Below are 18,744 nucleotides of genomic sequence, written 5' to 3'. Positions count from 1 at the left end.
CCCCCTTCTCGCCGTCGCCGCTCTGAGGCCGCCCCGCCTCGATCTCTATTTTCCTGTTTTTGCCCATCCTCATCCTTCGTCCCTGGTTCTTAGGCTTTGGTTGGGCTGGTCCCGGTCGCCCAAAGTTTTGCTCCGGTGCCGCGGACCGACCCTGATCCAATCTCTTACCGGAAGATCACACACTCCATCCTCACGGCATCCACCACATCGTGCTCCCACCCTCACCGCAGCTGCCACACCACCTCTTCAAATTGGCTGCTCTCACCGCATCAACTTCCATGGCTCCGATGGGGGTTGACATTGGGGCTCGTTTGTTTTCCTTAATTTATTTTCCTTGATTTATTTTCTTTTATGCCCTTTAAGTTTAAGCTTGATGCTTATTTCATTGTGTTGTGCTGGTAATAAGGCTTTTCAAAATACCCCCCTTTTTTCTCTGTATCAAGGTTGTAAAATCTAATTGGAATTAGTATAATTATCACCTCCAGGCTTTTGTCATAAAAAAAAATCTATTGGAGCTACTCAATTGCAACACTAACTTATTGATCAGTCTTTTGATTGGTATCTCAGTAGTTGAGATATTTTACTCACTATTCACTGAGAGATTTGAGAGTTCGACTTCCCCCAATTGCAACTAGTGATTTGTCCCATAAGTCTCCACTATTCCTATAAGAAAAAAAAAGAAAAAAACAAAGTAATTGATTCTAACTTTTGATAAGCATGGAAAACTTCAGGCATACACATCATGAAGAATCAAAAAGCATAACTGAGCAAATGAACATGGAAATAACAAGCGATTTGGAAGGGACTGTATCGTAACAAATACAGCAGAAAGAACGTTTTTCCAGTTGTGAGCTGAAACCTTGGATCTCTGGTCCAAGGTCCTCAAATCAATTTTTTGCACCAAATATAAGGAACAAGAAATTCCATCTACAAAGTAAATTGTGAACATCAGTCTATCACAGCAAGTATAGTAGTACTCCTGATGAAATAAATATTGCAGAACCCTGAGAGATGCACCATGAAATCCATCCTACATGCAAAGGAAAATTTTGCGGTTAGTACAAATACAAAGTATTCCACCAATAACCAATAGCATAGGCTGAACAGATCCACAGAAAACCTAAGACCTTGTTTGCTTTGAGTTTAAGAACTCCCCTTGAACTGGTTTACGAGCTCCTAAACTAGTTCAGTAATTAAACATCTTTTTACTTTTGTATATCTAATCAAATTTACTCTTTAAAAATTTAAAATTAAAAAATAAGACTAACTAATCGAGTTTGGAACTTAATCTCTAACCAAATAAGGCTATAAACTTTCCAAATACACAATACACAATCAGCAGAAAAATAGGAGTTTGTTGTCCTTCGAGATAGATGTGTTCCTTGATTAAAAAAACAATTATAAATAAAGAAACTTATGTGAATATATCCATATATAAGCGTAGGTAAAACAAAGGTATAACTCATCCGAGGGGTTTGCTGTTTCTATAGACTTAAAAGTTGCACAGACCTAGAGCACTATTAGGACAAACAATGGAAACACAGGAAAGCATTCATCTGATGAAAAAAAAAACTTATTAGAAACATAAATGAACAAACTAAGACTCCTCTAAATTTTTACAAGCCATACCACACAGCTACCAGAAAGTTCATAAACCTGAAACCAGCATCTATTAGTTTATGTCAGATCACTCAATAAATAAACCAACATAGTGGAGACAAAAACCAACATGAATTCCCACCACCAGCTAAGAGAATTGCATGTACTACAAACAAAAGAAACTGTACAAAAAGAGGCAAAAGTCATAAAAAAGGTAGAGAGGATACAGCTAAATAGATGTACATTAATGTGCTCATACAAGCACACAATGCAGAAGCGAACAAGAAATTGTACATGAAGCATATTCTCACCAACAAGAAAGCATGTAAAGGCTGCAAACCAGCATTTGGAAATGCTTATTTAGATCCATACAGCAAGTATGCAGAAAAAAAAATGCAAGCCATAACTTATATTTGACTGAACCCTTAATTAATTAAGTCAAAAGATTTTACTTCTGCCTGACAGCAAGCACTAATTGAGCACTTAGAAATTTTCTGACTAGATAAACAAGAGAGAAATTGAATCCATAACGTATTATTTCTGTCAATCCTTGACAAATCACATATCATGTTTGAACTCTATGCGTGGCGCTGAAATCATAAGTAGTGTTTTCTCTATCCTCTTTTTATGGAATTATTTATGTATATAGGTGCAACGCTGCAAGAGCAAGTTTCTTTTATCAAATATGAAAATTTGTTATACTGAGAGCGGAGCATGGAATTATGACAGATACATCACAAAACTCTTCAAATTTGTAGGGAAATACTTGCTTTCATAGTTTCACAAAATGAATGCATATTGACATGGACTGAGATGAGATGCTTTGGACTCTACTGTAAAATAGAAAATTTCTATAATGATAGAATGCAAATTTGGTTAAGCCAACTCCATGATTAATGATCCACCTAACAACTACCCTGGGTAACTCACCAAATTGCTGGGAAATCACCAAGTGGTCTAATATGCACAAGTAACTCCAACTTGATGGCAGAGCATAAGAGGAGGTAACCAGTGACCGGTGCCAAGGTGGTTGCAGTGCAAGGAGAGGATTGTTAAAGAGTGATTGTTCCTAGGAAAGAGTGGCAAAGTGCATGTAATAATAATGACCTTTGATAGTGCCTCTAGAAGGTAGCTTGTTGCCAAAGGAGGTGACTGGATTGTGCCTGAGGTCATCACGACACATGCAAGAAAATAGGATGAAAGAACATGAAGCAAATATAAGGTAACAAACTTGTGCATGACAAAACTGTTATGACATTTTGACAAGAGAAAGATATTAACCAACATACGAAGAATGGCAGGAAGCTGAGTGTGGCAAGAAGTACAAAAGAATGGCATTGGTAATGCAAGAAAGATGTTGGATTGTGCTTTGGAAGTTCTCAGATACATTATATATGCAAGAGAAGTAGGCAATTGGTGAGAAATTTGCAAGATGGCAAAAGCATATAAGGAACAAGAGGTTGGCTTATTGAGAAAGACATGGTTCCAAGGAGGGCAAGATTTGAGGCTACGATGAAGATTTTGTACATAATGAGCTCATACAAGCACACAAAACAAGAATTTGTACAAGAAGCATATTCTCCTAAACAAGGAAGCATGTAAAGTGTGGAAACCAGCATTTGCAAATGCTTAAATTAGATCCATACAGTAAGTGTGCAGAAAGAAAATGCAAGCCATAACTTATATTTGATTGAATTCTCAGTTAATAATGTCTAAAAGATTTTAGTTCTGCCTGACAGCAAGCACTACTTGAGCACTTAGAAATTTTCTGACATATAAGCAAGAGAGAGATTGCATTCATAATGATATTCTTTCTGTCAATCCTTGACAAATCACTTATCATGTTTGAATTCTAGTGTGGCGCTGAAATCATAAGTAGTGTTCTCTCTATCCGCTTTTTTACGGACTAATTTATGTATATAGGTGCAAGGCTGCAAGAGCAAGTTCTCTTTTCTCAAATATGAAAATTCTTATACTGAGGGAGCATGGAATTATTGCAGATACATCACAAAACTCTTCAAATTCGTAAGGAAAACACTTGCTTTCATAGTTTCACAAAGCAAAAGCATATTGACATGGACGGAGATGAGACAGTGGACCCCAGAGTAGAATATAAAATTTCTATAATGATAGAATGCAAATTTGGTTAAGCCATCTCGAATATTAACGATCCACTTAACAATTACCCTGGGCAACTCACCAAATTGCTAGGAAATCACCAAGTGGCCTAATTTGCACAAGTAACTCCAACATGATGGCAGACCGTAAGTAAGAGGAGGTAACAAGTGACTGGTGCCAAGGTGGTTGCAGTGTAAGCAGGAGAGGATTATTAAAGAGTGATTGTTCCTAGGAAAGAGTGACAAAAGTGCATAAAAGTAATGATAATGACCTTTGATAGTGCCTCTAGAAGGTAGCTTGTTGTCAAAGGAGGTGCCTGGATAGTGCCTGAGGTCATCACGACGTATGCATAAAAATAGGATGAAAGAATCATGAAGCTAATATAAGGTGACAAATGTGTGCATGGCAAAACTGCTATGACAGTTTGATAAGAGAAAAATGTTAACTGACATAGGAGAGAATGGCAGTAAGTGAGTGTGGCAAGAAGTGCAAAAGAATGGCATTGCTAATACAAGAAAGATGTTGAATTGTGCTTTGGAAGTTCTCAGGTACATTACATATACAAGAGAAGTAGGTAGCTGGTGAAGGTGAGAAGTGCATGCTTGAGTAAGAGGCAGAGAGTGAATGGTAACAGAAGAAAGTAGCTGCTGCAGATGTGGAAGCGGAGTCAGCAAGGTGACTTTTTTCAAGATACAAAAACATATAAGAAGGAACAAGAGGTTGGTTTATTGAGAAAGACATGGATGAGAGGAGGGCGAAATTTGAGGCTACCATGAAGTTGTTGTACATGCATAAGAATGTCAAGATTAAACAGGAGAAGAATATGGCAGGTTGCTGAAGTTGATGCATTGAGGAATAGGACAAAGGAGGCTGAGAAAGGTAATTTCACTACAAAAAAGTGCTGCCATAGATCACTTCAATCTTATGTTTGCAATACCAGCGAACCCTAATAGTTAATTTAGAACTCATTCTTGCTATTCTTCCTGGTTTAAATAGTAAAGCATAAATCTGAATTCTGATAACATCAAAACGGAGCATTGATGTGCTAGTCACATAACTAGGCATATATAATGGAGAATGTGGTCCAAACTAGATTAACACATGACTCATGCAGTCATGCTAGCACTATTCAATACATGATGAGTACTATGCAAATACAAAGATACAAATCTATTAACCAAATCACTGTCCATCAAGGATAATTTTTTCATAATCTTGGCATCTAAGTTTACCAGCGCTTCATTCATCCTAAAAACCTTCAGGTTTAACTTTCTTGTCCTTAATTCTGAGTCATTGTTCAACCCTAGGTAAAAAGAGTGGCATACATAAGGTAAATTTTTGAACCTTTCAGAGAGAATCTAGCTATCCAGCTCTCATGCATATAAAAAGTAACATATACTACTGAATTCTTTAATTGGGAAAGAGTTTTATCTGGCAGTATGCCCAGAAAATCTCGAATTAATGGAAAGATCTCCAAACAACTGAATTAACTGAAATTTTCACCATTAAACTATCTATATAACAGAACAGACCAAAATTTATCTACTATCGAGCACATCTCACTCTAGATTACTAAACGTGAACAATCGTAATGACAATTTCAAGACCATTACCTCATCCGTCCTCAAACTCAAGTTCTGCGACTCGGCGCACCGCTCTGACCACCCGAATTCTCAGCATTGCTATCTTCGGATGGTGATCCAAAATTGCCGAATGGCCAAGGCAGCTGAAAATTAAACCTCCTCTCTGCAGGCCTAGAATCTTCCTCTCCATCAGTAGCATTAGCACCATCTCCGAAGGACCCCCCGCCTGAACTCCCCGCACCGGCAGTGTGCACTCTCCGGTTCTCATAATCCGGATCATCCGTCTGCAGCTCGTAACGGCAAACCGGGCAAGAATTATGCAGCTCAAGCCACGGGAGGATGCAATCCTTATGGTATACATGCTTGCAAGGCATCTGCTTAGCAGCCTCCCCGACCTCGAACGCATCCTTGCAGACAGCGCACTCCTCATTGGTCGCCATCATCTCCTCCGATACCTTCACATCCGGCAACGATCCGATCACGGATTTCGCCGCCGGTGGAGTCCCGTAACGGTTTGGATCGTTCTCCGCCAGCTGCTCGATCAATTGCTCAAGCCCGGGGCCGATGAAGTAGTCTCCGATGTTGCCACCGAGCCGTAACCCGCCCCCAACGCCGCCGCCGCCGTCCAGGACGACCTGAATGTTGGATCCGCCGTCCACGAGAGATTGGAGATAGTTCTGGAGGAAGTGCACGGGGTCGAAAGATTGGGGATCGGAGGAGGGAGGAGGAGAGCGGCCGCGGAGGTCGAGGAGCGCGGAGAGCAGAAAGGGGAGGGGGGATTCGTAGTTAGGGAAACGAATAGGGTAAGGATCATCTGAGAAATCGATAGGATAAGGGGTAGGGGTAGGGGTAGGGTTAGGGCTCTGGTCTGCGAGATTGAGCTCCTCGATGAAGCCACCATGGCAGTCGGGGCAGGAGAGGTCGCCGGGGGAGGAGGAGGAGGGGGAGAGGAGGACGGTGTGGTTGCATTGGTGACAAAAGTATCGCTTTATCGCTGCGACCGAGACGTCGCCGGCGTAGGATCCGGCCGAGGACATCGATTCTCCGGCGAGAGACGAGAAACGAGAGGAGAGAAGAGGGGGAGGAGAAACGAATTTCTGGGCCAAGAAAATCGAGGAGGTAATTATAGAAGGAAAAAAAAAAAAAAAAGTGGTTCATAGCGTCGTAGTTGGAAATGTCCAATAAAAACGGGTCAGAATGTCAGATACGGATCCGACATCACTAATTCATTTGAATATTAGTAGCAAAGTTTATTACGTAATAATATCTGATAACATACGGGTTTATATCCAGATAAATACTTTTATCCAGTTATCCCGAAGTTTAAGAATTAATGACCGTAGAGATTGGATTAGCTCACGAAGTTTAGCACGCCTTGTCGTTGGACAATATCCCAGTGAAAGTAAAGTCTGCATGAATCTCATAAATCCATATAACTTTTAAGAGACCCCCGAATAAATTCATATGCAATCCCTTTATTAATCTATTTAAAATCCAAACAAAGGGAACGAAAGAATTATATCACTCCACAAGAATAAAGTATATGCTCAACTACTTAAACTAGTGACTGACTTGTTTTTGCCTAAATTAAAAGATTTAAATAATTTATTCGAAAATATTGTTTTACAATTAATCTTGACTTAATACAAACCACAAGTATGTTCATATTTTTATCTAACATATGGCCATCAAGCGGGGATAGCTCAGTTGGGAGAGCGTCAGACTGAAGATCTGAAGGTCGCGTGTTCGATCCACGCTCACCGCAAAGTCTTTTTATTTAGTTTTTTAAAACCCTTTGAAAAAGATAGATAACAGGATGACGAGACTTTCTTACCGGTTCTTGAGATAAGCTAAATTTTTGTCACAACTACTGGGAATTTCATTGCTTTCTATTCTTCTTGACACTGGGAAATCCAGAGTCAGTTTAATATCTTCATTAAAGTTTGAATTAAGTAAGATGTCATTAATGCTAAGGTGATATCAATTTAAAGATGGATATTAGCCATTAGTTCTTGATCTAATGGTAAGAAATAATGCAAGCTAGACCTGAGCTATAAATTAATTTTGAGAGGTATTTTTTTTTTTTGTTGTTCAAGCTAGGTTCATTTTATTTTCGATCGAGCCTAAGTTGGAGCTTGAGTTAAACCCGAGCTGCTCGATTATTTAATTTGACATCTCTACCGTCTCTTTTCTTTTATTAAGAAGCTACATCTTGTTCAAAATTATGAGAACTATATTTTAGATTTTTAAAATTGAGTTAATAGACTAAATCGATCTGCCAATTCCTAGTTTTGGGTTCCACTTATTGGCATGATTATTTGTTTTAGGTTATAGAGGAGGTGGCTCTTTTAGTGTCAAACAAGTTTAGGTCGGACAAAAGTATTTTAGTAGTAATCTTAATATGGTTAACTTAACTTAGAAGTTTAATTAAGTTTTAGTTGATGAATCTAACAATACGTTGAGTTATGGAAATATTTAGTATAATAAAGGATGCAATTTATAAATATTAAAAGTAAAGATTGTAAACCACATAAAAGTATAGATGTTTAATGCAAATTTATCTTTTTCCTTAATTTGGATAGATTTGGATAAATATATTACTGCTTGGATACCTAGATAAGCGACACCTTTGGCATGGTTCGATCTAGATGAACTATGCATTCGACTCACAGTCATCCTAATACTAGATTTTCTTTCTTTTCGTACACATTTAAGGACTCAGTTGTGCTTAGAGATGATCATTAGGTCCAACCGGTCTGATTTTAATCGAGCTAAGCTTGGCCCGAGCTAGATTTGGGCTCAACCTGACTCGAGCCCGAGATGGTAGTGGACGGCATGAGCAAAGCCTTTGCTTGTCTGACCCTATGACCTGACCCATTACTCTTATCTATAGCCCAACCTACTACTCTCATCTATATCATGAGCAAAGCCTTTGCTTCTCATATATATTCCTATAATTTTTTTAGTCTCATATTAGATATTTACGATATATAAGTATGTTTTCATAAAATATAATTAAAATGTCTTCATATAAGTTTATTAAACTTAGCATAATATGATATAATATTCTTTTATATTTAACTCATTATATCTAACTCAAGCCTAATATCTAATGAACTAGTAAACGATAACGGGTTAAAATATTCTAGTTGTGCTCTAAAGAAAATCATTTCGCTATGCGAACTAATTTGCACAAAATTGGCATGCACCAAATCCAAGTACTCGGTTTATAAAGGGTTCTTAGTTTCTTCTATATCTTGTCTGATTTTCTTCTTATTTAAGTAGTATTTTTTGTTCTTTTCTTTTAAAATTTACTACTCTCAATTTATAGGTAGAATGCAAGCGAGGTAGACGTGTGGTCATAAGACATTAATTCCTTCCTTCCTGGTGAAAGTAAATCAGCATGCATCGCATATATCTACAAGTTACAAGAGTCGACCAACATCTACAGGCAACCTTTTAATCGATTAGTTCGTCCAAACATAGCAAGCAAACAAAAGAAATCTAATTCCAAAAGCATAAGAGTATCTGCAAACTAATTAACTAATAAAACTAACTTGTCTTTGCCTACAACCTAGCTAAATATCGTCCTAACACATTAGGATCTTTTGCACACCTCCTAATGGATAAGTGAATTTCTCAATGAGCACCCTTGTCATCCACTCGTATGCGTGCTGGGTTAGATGGATGCCATCCCAGCTTATGTATGTTGATGGATCTTCACATACTGTAGTCCCTGGAGAGCCACAAAGTTTACTACCGTCGAAGTTATACTGTCCGCCGCTACCACAGCAGGCTTTCGTCAAGGACGTAACGTCAAACCCTACAAGAGAATTAATGCACATAGCTTAATTCCTATGTAATTAAATGATATATATATATATATTTGAGAATAAGATTGCATAAGTGCTCAGATTATACCTAAGTCATAGGCGTTGTTCAAGAGAAACCTTAAAGCGTTGAAGTAGTCGGAATGGAGAATGACAGCATTTGGATATGAGGCTTGTAGATCTTCAATGGCATAGAGCAGCTTTGCATTGTGGTCAACGGCGAAGGCATTTAAGCTTATCAGACAGTTATTCTCATCGTAATCTTCTGGATTCGAGGAGTTAACCAATGCTAAATACCCAGGCATGCATCCGATAGGGAAATTTCCCGGAATAACGAGTCGAGTTGCACCCATGTCAAGCAATTCCTATATATATTTCAAAGATACATATCAGTAACATTCTAAGAAATTACAAATTAAGCATACATCTAGTGAATATATAAACGAGAGAACGAGATTAATTACCCTTGAAACATTAATTATCTGCTGCACAACAACTGGGATCATTTGCTGCACCTCTTCGATAGTTTGCTGTGCAAAGAACGCATAATTGTAGTCGTTTCCTCCGATCTCTCCAACGAAAAAGAGTGCCTTATTGATCTTTGCAGCACAATCTACAAAAGTATAGGAATAAATAGAGCTAGCATTTAAGTTATATTAACTATGAAAAAAAAATTGAACTTAAGTTCAGCACTATATAACCTTCTTGTGATGAGCATATAGTTTTGAGGTAGTCCTTGAACCAACCAAGTTGAACACCTAGGGAACTATTAGTGAAAGGTGGTAAAGTTCCTCCCTGTGTGAAGAAGGATTGATCAAGCGCAGTGGCTCCAGCTACGGCGAAGTTGACTCCATTATCGAAGTTGGCTTGTTTATCCAAGTAAGGATTAAGAAGAGGAAGGCCGAGATCTCTAGCTATATGAGATGTAAGATAAGGTGCAGTTAAGTTGAAGTACATGAGAGCAAGTGAAAAATCGAGCCAAAAAAAAAAATAGCCTTACCAATGTAGTCGATCATAAGAAGGCCATTGGAGCAGCGACCAGTTGCTTGACTGAAAGTAGCCTCGCCGTAGGGAAGGTTAGCAATCCTTGAAAAGGAACCATTGCTAACTCCCTCTCTTAGAAGATTTCCTGTATCAGCAATGGAGTCTCCAAAGCTATAGATGGCTTGGATGCTACGGTCTTCGGTAAGTTTCCTAAGAGATGGAAAAGGGTGAGATGTAAAAAAGAAATAAATTAAAATAGAATGAGGTAATTATGTGTTTCATTAAGATGAATCAAATACATAAATAGGAGAAGATTACAACAATCTCTCCTACAATTAAGCTTGTCTATCCAACAGATTAGGATAGAGCTGCTATATACAAGGAAAGTAAATAACAAACAGATTAACCAAATCAATAACAATAGTAATAAAATCTAATTTCGATATTTCTTTCTAACACTCTCCCTCAAGTTGAAACCAAATCTGATTTCGATATTTCTTTCCAACAAACACCCCTCTCAAGTTGGAATCAAATCTGATTTCAATATTTCTTTCCAACACTCCCCTCAAGTTGGAGAGTGGATATCTTGCACACCCAACTTGTGTACTATAGGTATAAATATTTTCTTTCCCAAATGTTTAGTTAACAGATCTGTTAATTGATTTGCTGAGCCAATATGCTTAGTAATTATTGAACCATCTTGAATCTTGTCTCGAATATAGTGACACTCTATTTCTATGTACCTTGTGCGTTCATGAAAGACTGGGTTTGCTGCTATATACAGAGCGGCCTTGTTGTCACAATATAAGGAAGCAGGTCCATGGTGAATAAGGCCTAAGCCATGTTAACTCGTAGCAAGCTCCAGTCATTGCGCGGTATTCCGCTTCGACTGAAGATAATGATACAATACCTTGTAGTGGATCGTCTAGTGAGAGGACAACATCCCCAATCTAAATCACAGTAGGCTCACAATTTTAAATCATTTTTTGAAGAAAAGAATAGACCTTGACCTAAAGCACCCTTTAAATATCGAACAACGCGTAAGCTGCCTCCATATAATGTCTTCTGGGTTGATGCATGAATCTACTCAAGACATGTATAGAATAGGTGATATCGAGCCTTAAAATTATCAAATATATTAGGTGGCCAACCAATCTTCTGTATCTGCCTGAATCTTTAAGCAATTCATCTTTATCTGACAGTTTTAAGCCTCTTTCCATATGAGTGTCCACTGGAGCAGCATTTAATAGACCTGCATCTTTGATTATTTCTAATGCATATTTTCTATGTGACATAAAAAATTCAATTCCTAAATGCAGAGATTTCTATTCCTAGAAAACATTTTAACTCGCCAAGATCTTTAAAATTGAAATTTTTATGCAAATGCTTCTTGATGGCAGCAATATTGTTTGGATCATTTCTAGTGATCAAAATGTCATCGACATAAATTAGGAGAATGGTAAAGGACTTGCCTTTCTTTTCGTAAAGAGGGAGTAGTCGACTCGTGATTGTACAAAGCCAGCGGAAGTGATGACAGAAGAAAACTTTAAAAACTACTAGCGGAAGGCTTGCTTCAATCCATAGAGCGATTTGTGTAGGCGACAGACGAGATATTCCTCCCCTGTCTTCGAAGCCCTAGTGGTGGAGACATGTAAATTTCTTCAGCCAGGTCACTGTGGAGGAATACATTGTGGACATCAAGCTGATGAAGTGGCCAGCCTTTGATAGTAGCTAAGGCAAGAAGACAGCGAACAGAAATAATTTTTGCTGTGGGAGAGAAAGTCTCGTGGTAGTCGATGCCCTCCATTTGGGTGAATCCTTGAGCAACTAGATGCGCCTTATGTTGCTCTATTGTGCTATTAGAGCGATATTTGATCTTGTAAACCCGCCGACATCCTATGGGTTTCTTGTCAGCCGGAAGAGAGGTCAGACTCCATGTGCCGTTGGCAGCAAGGGCATCTAACTCAAGCTTCATTGCATCATGCCATTGAGGGTTGGTGATAGCTTCATCGTAAGAGGTTGGCTCTTGCTCTTGATTGAAAGAAGCAATAAACAATTTGTGTGCAGGTGTATAGCTATAATAAGAAAGGTAATTGGTCAGTGGGTACCTTGTCCTTTTGTGCGAATCTGGAGAGGATAAGGTGACTGGATCAGAGGGAGGATGCGTGATGGCGAAGCAGAGGTAATCGTTGAACCTCACAAGTGGATTAGATTGTCAAGTGGAGCGGTGGAGAGGAATATTGGTTGGTGGTGGTGAATTGGGTGTTCCGGTAGAGGGAATGGTGGTAGTATGGCAAGGTGGTGGTGGCGAGGAGGAAGTAGAGGGGAGAAGGTTCATGAGTGAACAAATTTTAGGCGGTTGTATGTGTGGTGGTGGTGGAGTTGCGGTGGAGGGTGGTGATGTGGGTGGGTTAGGTTCAAATAATGGTGATGTGGTTGAGTTGAGTTCAAAAGAATGGTTATATGGGCTTATAGAACCTGTATCATCTCCCCTAATGGGCTTGTTGTTTGGATCAAAGGAAAGGGTAGATAATAGGTATTATTTGGAGAATAAGAAAACATATCTTCTTTAAAATGGACGTCTCTGCTTGTGAAAAAAAATTTTGTTAATAAATCAAAAAATTTGTAACCTTTTTGACCAGTCAGGTATCTAATGAAAATGGAAGGTGTAGCTCGGTAGTCAAATTTATGAGAGGTATGGATGTTTTTGGCATAAGCCAAGCAACCAAAAACTTGTAGATGGAAAAAAAGTAAGAGGTTTTAAGTAAAGAAGCTCAAATGGTGTCTTGTTGGCTAAAATTGGGAAAGGTAGCCGATTAGTGATGTGAACAGCAGTAAGAGCACATTCTTTCCGAAATTGGGAAGGAAGATTAGCTTGGAATTTTAATGCTCTTGCTACTTGAAGAATGTGACAGTGTTTGCGTTCCACAACCTCATTTTGTTGAAGTGTGTATACGCAAGAATGTTGAAAAATAACATCGTTATCTTAAAAAAAAGAATGAAGAGAGATAAATTCGCCACAATTATCACTTCGAATAGTTTTGATGCGAGTTTCAAATTGAGTAGAAACATAACTAAAAAAACGTTTTAAAAGCAATTGTGTTTCATCTTTATGTCGCATCAAAAATATCCAAGTAAAACATGAAAAATCGTCAACAATGGTGAGAAAATAATGAGAACCAAAAACGGAAGGATGTCGATAGCAACCCCAAATATCACAATGAATATCATCAAATGGTTTAATAGAAAAAGTATTACTGACATTAAAAGTTAAACGACTTTGTTTAGCAAGTGGACAAATAGAGCAAGATTTATTGAAATTAGCAGAAAAATTTAAGAAATTTTGGGCAATAAAATTCAAACGGGAAGATGATACATGCCCTAAGCGGTTGTGGCAAAGGTCAGTTGGTGAGATGGTGAGATGGTGAGATTGCATGTTGGTTGGTTTGAGGACGTGGCTTGTTTAGTGGTAGACTTTCCTGCTCCTATTGCCACCAGATAATAAAGTCTGTCACGCATTTCACCCAAACCAATCTTCCTCGTATCTAGATCATGCAAATACACCAATAGGGGAAAAATGTCACCAAACAATTTAAGTATTTTGTTAATCGCCCTACTGACAACAAATCAACTTTGAATATAGGAACAGATACACGTCATGCAATTTATAGACGGAATTCAAAGGCACGGATCCTTTAGTAGTAGTTTTGGCCTTCTCTCCACTAGGTAATAATACGAGTGACAACGAGCAACCTTTGTCTTTTTGCAATATTTTTGATAATGAGGTGATATGATTTGTTGCACTACTATCGGTAATCCAATTTCGATGAGCTAATTGAGACAAACCTGGTTTTGTGACCGCATTTGCCTTAGGATTAGGGGTATCTTTTGCCTGATTATTAAGAAGTTCCATAATCTGATTTAATTGGGCCTCTGTGAATGTGGTGTTACGTCCACCTTCTTCACAACTTTCCTAATTGACTGCAGAGTGATTGGGCCAAGCAAAGCCTGAGCCCGGATTGGACTTGGCCTTTGGATGGCTAGGGTGGTGGCCATGTAATTTGTAACACTTTTGGACCTAATGTCCATCGGCATTACAATAAGTGCAGTGGGGTGGCACCTTTCTAAAACCGGGTCCATTGCGTCTGTGATTAGAATCAGGACGATCGCTCCTCTCATTCTTCCCTGGTGATGGCAGATAAAGCTTGCGGACAACCATGGCAGCAACTGAGGTCGGCTCGGTGGAGGAGGAAGTAACTCCTAGATGGCGTTGTTTCTCCTCTTAAGCAACGAAGGATTATGCTTCGCGAACCGAAGGGGAAGGTTTTATCAAGAGGATCGGGCCGCGGATTGCACTGTAAGATTCATTCAAACCCATTAGAAATTACATTATCTTTTGTTGCTCCAATTGTGGTGTTTTACAATGCATCCCTAGCTCATCTCTTAGGGTTTTCAATCGAGTGTAATTGGTGGAGACAGAGGTAGTTTCTTTCTTGTGGAGGGCGATGTCTCGTTGGATCTCAAATATGTGGGCTAGATTGCCTTGAGAGAATCGAGTGTCGAGGTCCTCCCAAACTTCTCTGGTAATGGAATAAAAATTCACAATGTCAGCAATTTCTGAATCACAGGTGTTAACTATCCAAAAATGGATAATGTCATTACATCTTAACCAAATGGCATGACCTAGAATCATCTGCTTCTGAAGGAGATGAGATAGATCCATTAATGAATCCAAGCTTATTTATTATATTCAAGGCTCGAATCATGGATCTTTTCCGACTGGAGTAGTTATCTCCATTGAGGGGTTTGGAAACGAGAACTAATCCGGAAAGATCGGAAGGATGAATGAAGTAAGGATTGGAGAGGTCAGCAGGGAATTTTTCTTTTCCTACCTTTGATGGATTTGGTAGAACAACACCTTGAAAAGAATGATTATCTTCAGCCATTGAGGGTAATGAAGATTTTGATGGATTAGAGTATGACTGCAATAGAATTTGGTTGCTAGAGTTCTAGCTTTGATACCATGTAAAAAAAAGAGAAATTACTAAGATGAATCAAGTATCTAAATAGGAGGAGATTATAATAATCTCTCCTATAATTAAGCTTGTCTATCCAACATAATAAAGCTGCTATATATAAGAAAAGTAAATAATAATAGTAATAAAATCTTATTTTGATATATCTTTCCAAGACGGAGAAGAAGTGGTACTACACCTGAGGAGAAGGGTGACGAAAAGAAGAAGAAGAATGTTTCTAAAGGTAGATGACTCCATGCTCTCTCTCTCTCTCTCTCTCTCTCTAAGTCTGAACGTTGTAAAATATTCATTGAAAAAAGTTGGCTTTTATAAGGGAGTGTCCATGTCTTACATAAGTTTTAGATTTATTCCAAGTCTTCTTCTATTGGACGGCTATTTCGATATTATCTTTATCGGAACGTAAGATAGAAGTATATATCTCTAAAGTATATAGAAGTAAATATATACTAGCTTTGATACTAGTCTGATGAGATAGAGCAAGTTTGTTTTAATCTCTAATTCTTCTTCCAAGACTTCTCTGTCAACCCAAATCTCGCACAAGAATCCATCTCCCGTCCGGATACTGACGGAGATTTCGGAAAATTCGTCAACCCCGTCTCTTTCTTTTCCCAAGCCTTCTCCGTCAACCGATACCTCGCACAAGAATCCATCTCCCGTCGAGAATTACCATCGGCACCAACCGGGGTTTCGAAGGTTTCTTCAATCCCCGTAATCTTTCTTCTTCCAAGCCTTCTCCACCATCCCAATGCATGTCTCGCAGAGGAACCCATTGTTAGCACTACACGAGTTTCTGGAGGAATTTGCTGAGGAGAACACTCCGAAGGTTTATTCGCCTCCGTCGCCATCGCCGTCATCCGAAAGCTTTCCTGATTTCGATCTCGTCGCCTTCAAAGAACGGAGAGCTTCCAAGGTACGAGATCCCGGAGCATTTGAAGGAGGAGATCAAGAAGCTATATATATGCAGAGGACTTCTACTGTGAGGTAAATTCAGCATTGCCTCTTCTACCTTACTCTTGAATCAATTGGAGATTCTTTTCTTTTCCTCTGTTAATCGTGTCTTTATACTATTCTAAATATGTCATCTCTTAGCAAATATATCGTGTATTGTTATCTTGTCCTTAAAGACAAATTGATCGAGATTATTCATTTAATCATGCTTCATTTTCTTCTTTTTCTTGGACCCAACCAGTGAAATTTATAGTCTCTCAGTATAATCTTTAATTCATTTTTTTTTTCTTTCTTCTTCTCCAATGGGTCAATTCAGTTTTCATTTGCTTTGCTTAATACAGAAATGGAGCAAGTATCTTTTGGCTGATATCACCCTCAAATTGCTTAGTAAAGAGGCCATCTTCAAGATTCCTAATTTAAATGGTACCAAGAACAACAATAAAAGTCGGACGGGCAATTGTTTTGTAGAATTTGAGATTGATTCAGTTCCTGAGAGGCGACCATATCTTCTTTCCAGGGATTACGTTCGTCTGCAACCTTCTGAAAGGAAAGCTGAACCTTTCCAGGTTTGTGGTATATACATGTTGAATACAAACATCATTCGGTTTCAATCTAGTACTTTTTCACAGTCACAGACCTTTCTGACTTTGTATTCACTTCTATATTGGAATTCTTTCTATGTGCATATTGTCTGTTCTGAGTCGTGTTTTTAGTTTAAATCTTCTAAGCTTCTGGGTAAGACCCCGGTTAAAAGATGCTACCATTTACAATGTTAAGATGAATCCAGTTATCTGCAACTTCATTTCCAACATTGCCAGGGTGTCCTCTTCAGGGTTGTAAGAAGTAAAACAGTATTAACAGAATTTGAAGATGATTTCCATAAGCAGCACTCGCCATCTAAGAAGTACAACGTTAGCTTCTCCTTTAACAGAGTATGTTTGAAGCGATCACATCAAGCAATCTCAGCTGCAATGGATCCTTTATTATGTAGCATCCTTTTCCCTGATCCAAGCTCCAGAATTGATTCTTTGAACTCATCAACAGACATATTTTCTTCTGATAGAGGCACAGGATATGGTCAGTTTCAGGTGACAAGTCGGATTCTAAATCTCAAAGATCCTGTACCGTATCTCATTGAAGGACCACTTTCAGAAACACCATCAGGGTGTCTCTCTTCTATAGGAACTGTCATAAAAGAAGCAATTCTCCAAATCTATAGAACCCCTGCTCACTGCCGAATCCTTGTATGCGCTCCAAGAAATCGGACGTGTGATGCACTGACAAGAAGTTTGCTCAAAGATATTCCAAACTCAAAGCTATTCCGTGCTAATGCGGCCTTTAGGGACTATGATCTTGTTCCAGATGACATTATTCCTCAATGCTCATTTGAGAAAGAGTGCTTCACTTGCCCCTCGCTTCCTGAGATCCAGAAGTTCATGATAGTCACATCAACTTTTATCAGTACTTTCAGGCTATACGCTGCTGGAATTGCAGCTGACCATTTTACTCATATATTTCTGGTCGATGCCTCTTCCACCACGGAACCAGAAGCTGTAGTTGCTCTTGCGAACCTCATCAGCAAAAAGACGGTCATTGTGGTCGCCGGTTCATCCAAGGATATTCCATATTGGGTGAGATCGGATATAGCAAGGAGAAATGGACTTAAAAGATCATTCTTTCAAAGGCTTCTTGAGAGGAGTCCCTATTCCACGAATGATCCCAGGTTCATAAGCCATGTGACATGGTAGGACTACATTTTAAGTAAAGGAGAGTTATATGCGTTTCTTCAGATGGTTAAGAATTAAGAATAATCAGAGTCCCAGGAGAAACTTCCGGTATGCTTATAGAATCAGAATAGACGTGTTGTTCTAGTTCAGTGCCTTTGATGGTTTTCCTCAGCCTGAGGGCAAGCTAGTTTGTCAACTTCGTGCCCATAATAACGGGTCTGAAAGCGGATGATTCACTTAGATCGGATCCAAGCGCCTAAAGTGTCTGCTTTGAGATGATCCAGCATATGATTCTAGGTTATCTTAGAACAATCTGTGTAATATATATTGTACCGTAGATGTTTTCAAGTTCTAGAATTTGCTTATTCAACTTGTATTCCATAATCAAGTTTATGAGTTTGAACTTGTTATATATGTCTGCAAACTGGAAACTATGTGAATTGTATTTAGTTAAGAAGCCCTTAACTAGAGTAATGTGTGTAAAGTTGCAAGGTAGTTGTATTATAAAAACTGGCGTTCACTATTCGGTGAAAAATGAATTAATCTTAAATATATAGTGTTCAACAATAGATTCTACTATACAAAATTTTATATTTTATTAATTTATAAATTTATATAATTTATTTAGTTACTTGGATCAGATTTCTTGTAACTTTTAAAACTAAATTGTTACCCCAAAAGGATTTATCACTTACTCTTTCATACTCTCATGTACTTCAACCAAATTGCCCTTTCCCTTGCATCTCATATAGCTGGAGATCTCGGCGTTCCTTACCACCTTTCAATAATAGTTCCCTAGGTCTTCAACTTGGTTGGTTAAGGACTACCTCAAAACTTTATGCTCATCACGAGAAGGTTATATAGTGCTGAACTTAAGTTTACTTTTTTTTTTTGCTCATAATTAATCTAACTTAAATGC

At 38.5% G+C, this 18,744-nt stretch overlaps 3 protein-coding genes and 1 non-coding gene across 4 annotated transcripts; 2 read left to right on the top strand and 2 right to left on the bottom strand.

Moving 5' to 3' along the window:
- Positions 1-763: 763 nt before the first annotated feature.
- LOC140767076 (E3 ubiquitin-protein ligase RING1-like) lies at positions 764-6,416 on the bottom strand. The gene is made up of 2 exons (XM_073106857.1): positions 5,331-6,416; positions 764-1,030 (listed from the first exon to the last, which is right to left on the bottom strand). Exon 1 carries the CDS (start codon positions 6,335-6,337, stop codon positions 5,348-5,350), a length of 990 nt encoding a protein of 329 aa, XP_072962958.1. The 5' UTR covers positions 6,338-6,416; the 3' UTR covers positions 764-1,030; positions 5,331-5,347.
- A 576-nt stretch (positions 6,417-6,992) lies between these two features.
- TRNAF-GAA (transfer RNA phenylalanine (anticodon GAA)) lies at positions 6,993-7,065 on the top strand. Its single transcript has one exon. It is a non-coding gene; the product is annotated as a tRNA-Phe (tRNA).
- Positions 7,066-8,734: 1,669 nt separating this feature from the next.
- LOC140766832 (acetylajmalan esterase-like) lies at positions 8,735-15,060 on the bottom strand. Its single transcript, XM_073106492.1, has 7 exons — positions 14,777-15,060; positions 14,503-14,694; positions 10,131-10,324; positions 9,832-10,044; positions 9,595-9,743; positions 9,222-9,495; positions 8,735-9,123 (listed from the first exon to the last, which is right to left on the bottom strand). The coding sequence occupies exons 1-7, from the start codon at positions 15,058-15,060 to the stop codon at positions 8,891-8,893; spliced, it is 1,539 nt and encodes a 512-aa protein (XP_072962593.1). The 3' UTR covers positions 8,735-8,890.
- A 1,030-nt stretch (positions 15,061-16,090) lies between these two features.
- Positions 16,091-18,284, top strand: LOC140767286 (probable RNA helicase SDE3). The gene is made up of 3 exons (XM_073107136.1): positions 16,091-16,131; positions 16,440-16,664; positions 16,917-18,284. Exon 3 carries the CDS (start codon positions 17,070-17,072, stop codon positions 17,844-17,846), a length of 777 nt encoding a protein of 258 aa, XP_072963237.1. The 5' UTR covers positions 16,091-16,131; positions 16,440-16,664; positions 16,917-17,069; the 3' UTR covers positions 17,847-18,284.
- Positions 18,285-18,744: the final 460 nt, after the last annotated feature.

This window comes from Typha angustifolia, chromosome 9 (genome assembly GCF_048772165.1).
Source record: "Typha angustifolia cultivar Huaian chromosome 9, ASM4877216v1, whole genome shotgun sequence".
Lineage (NCBI taxonomy): Eukaryota > Viridiplantae > Streptophyta > Magnoliopsida > Poales > Typhaceae > Typha > Typha angustifolia.
Note: the sequence above shows the minus strand (reverse complement) of the source record. Positions and strands in the feature narration are given on the sequence as shown.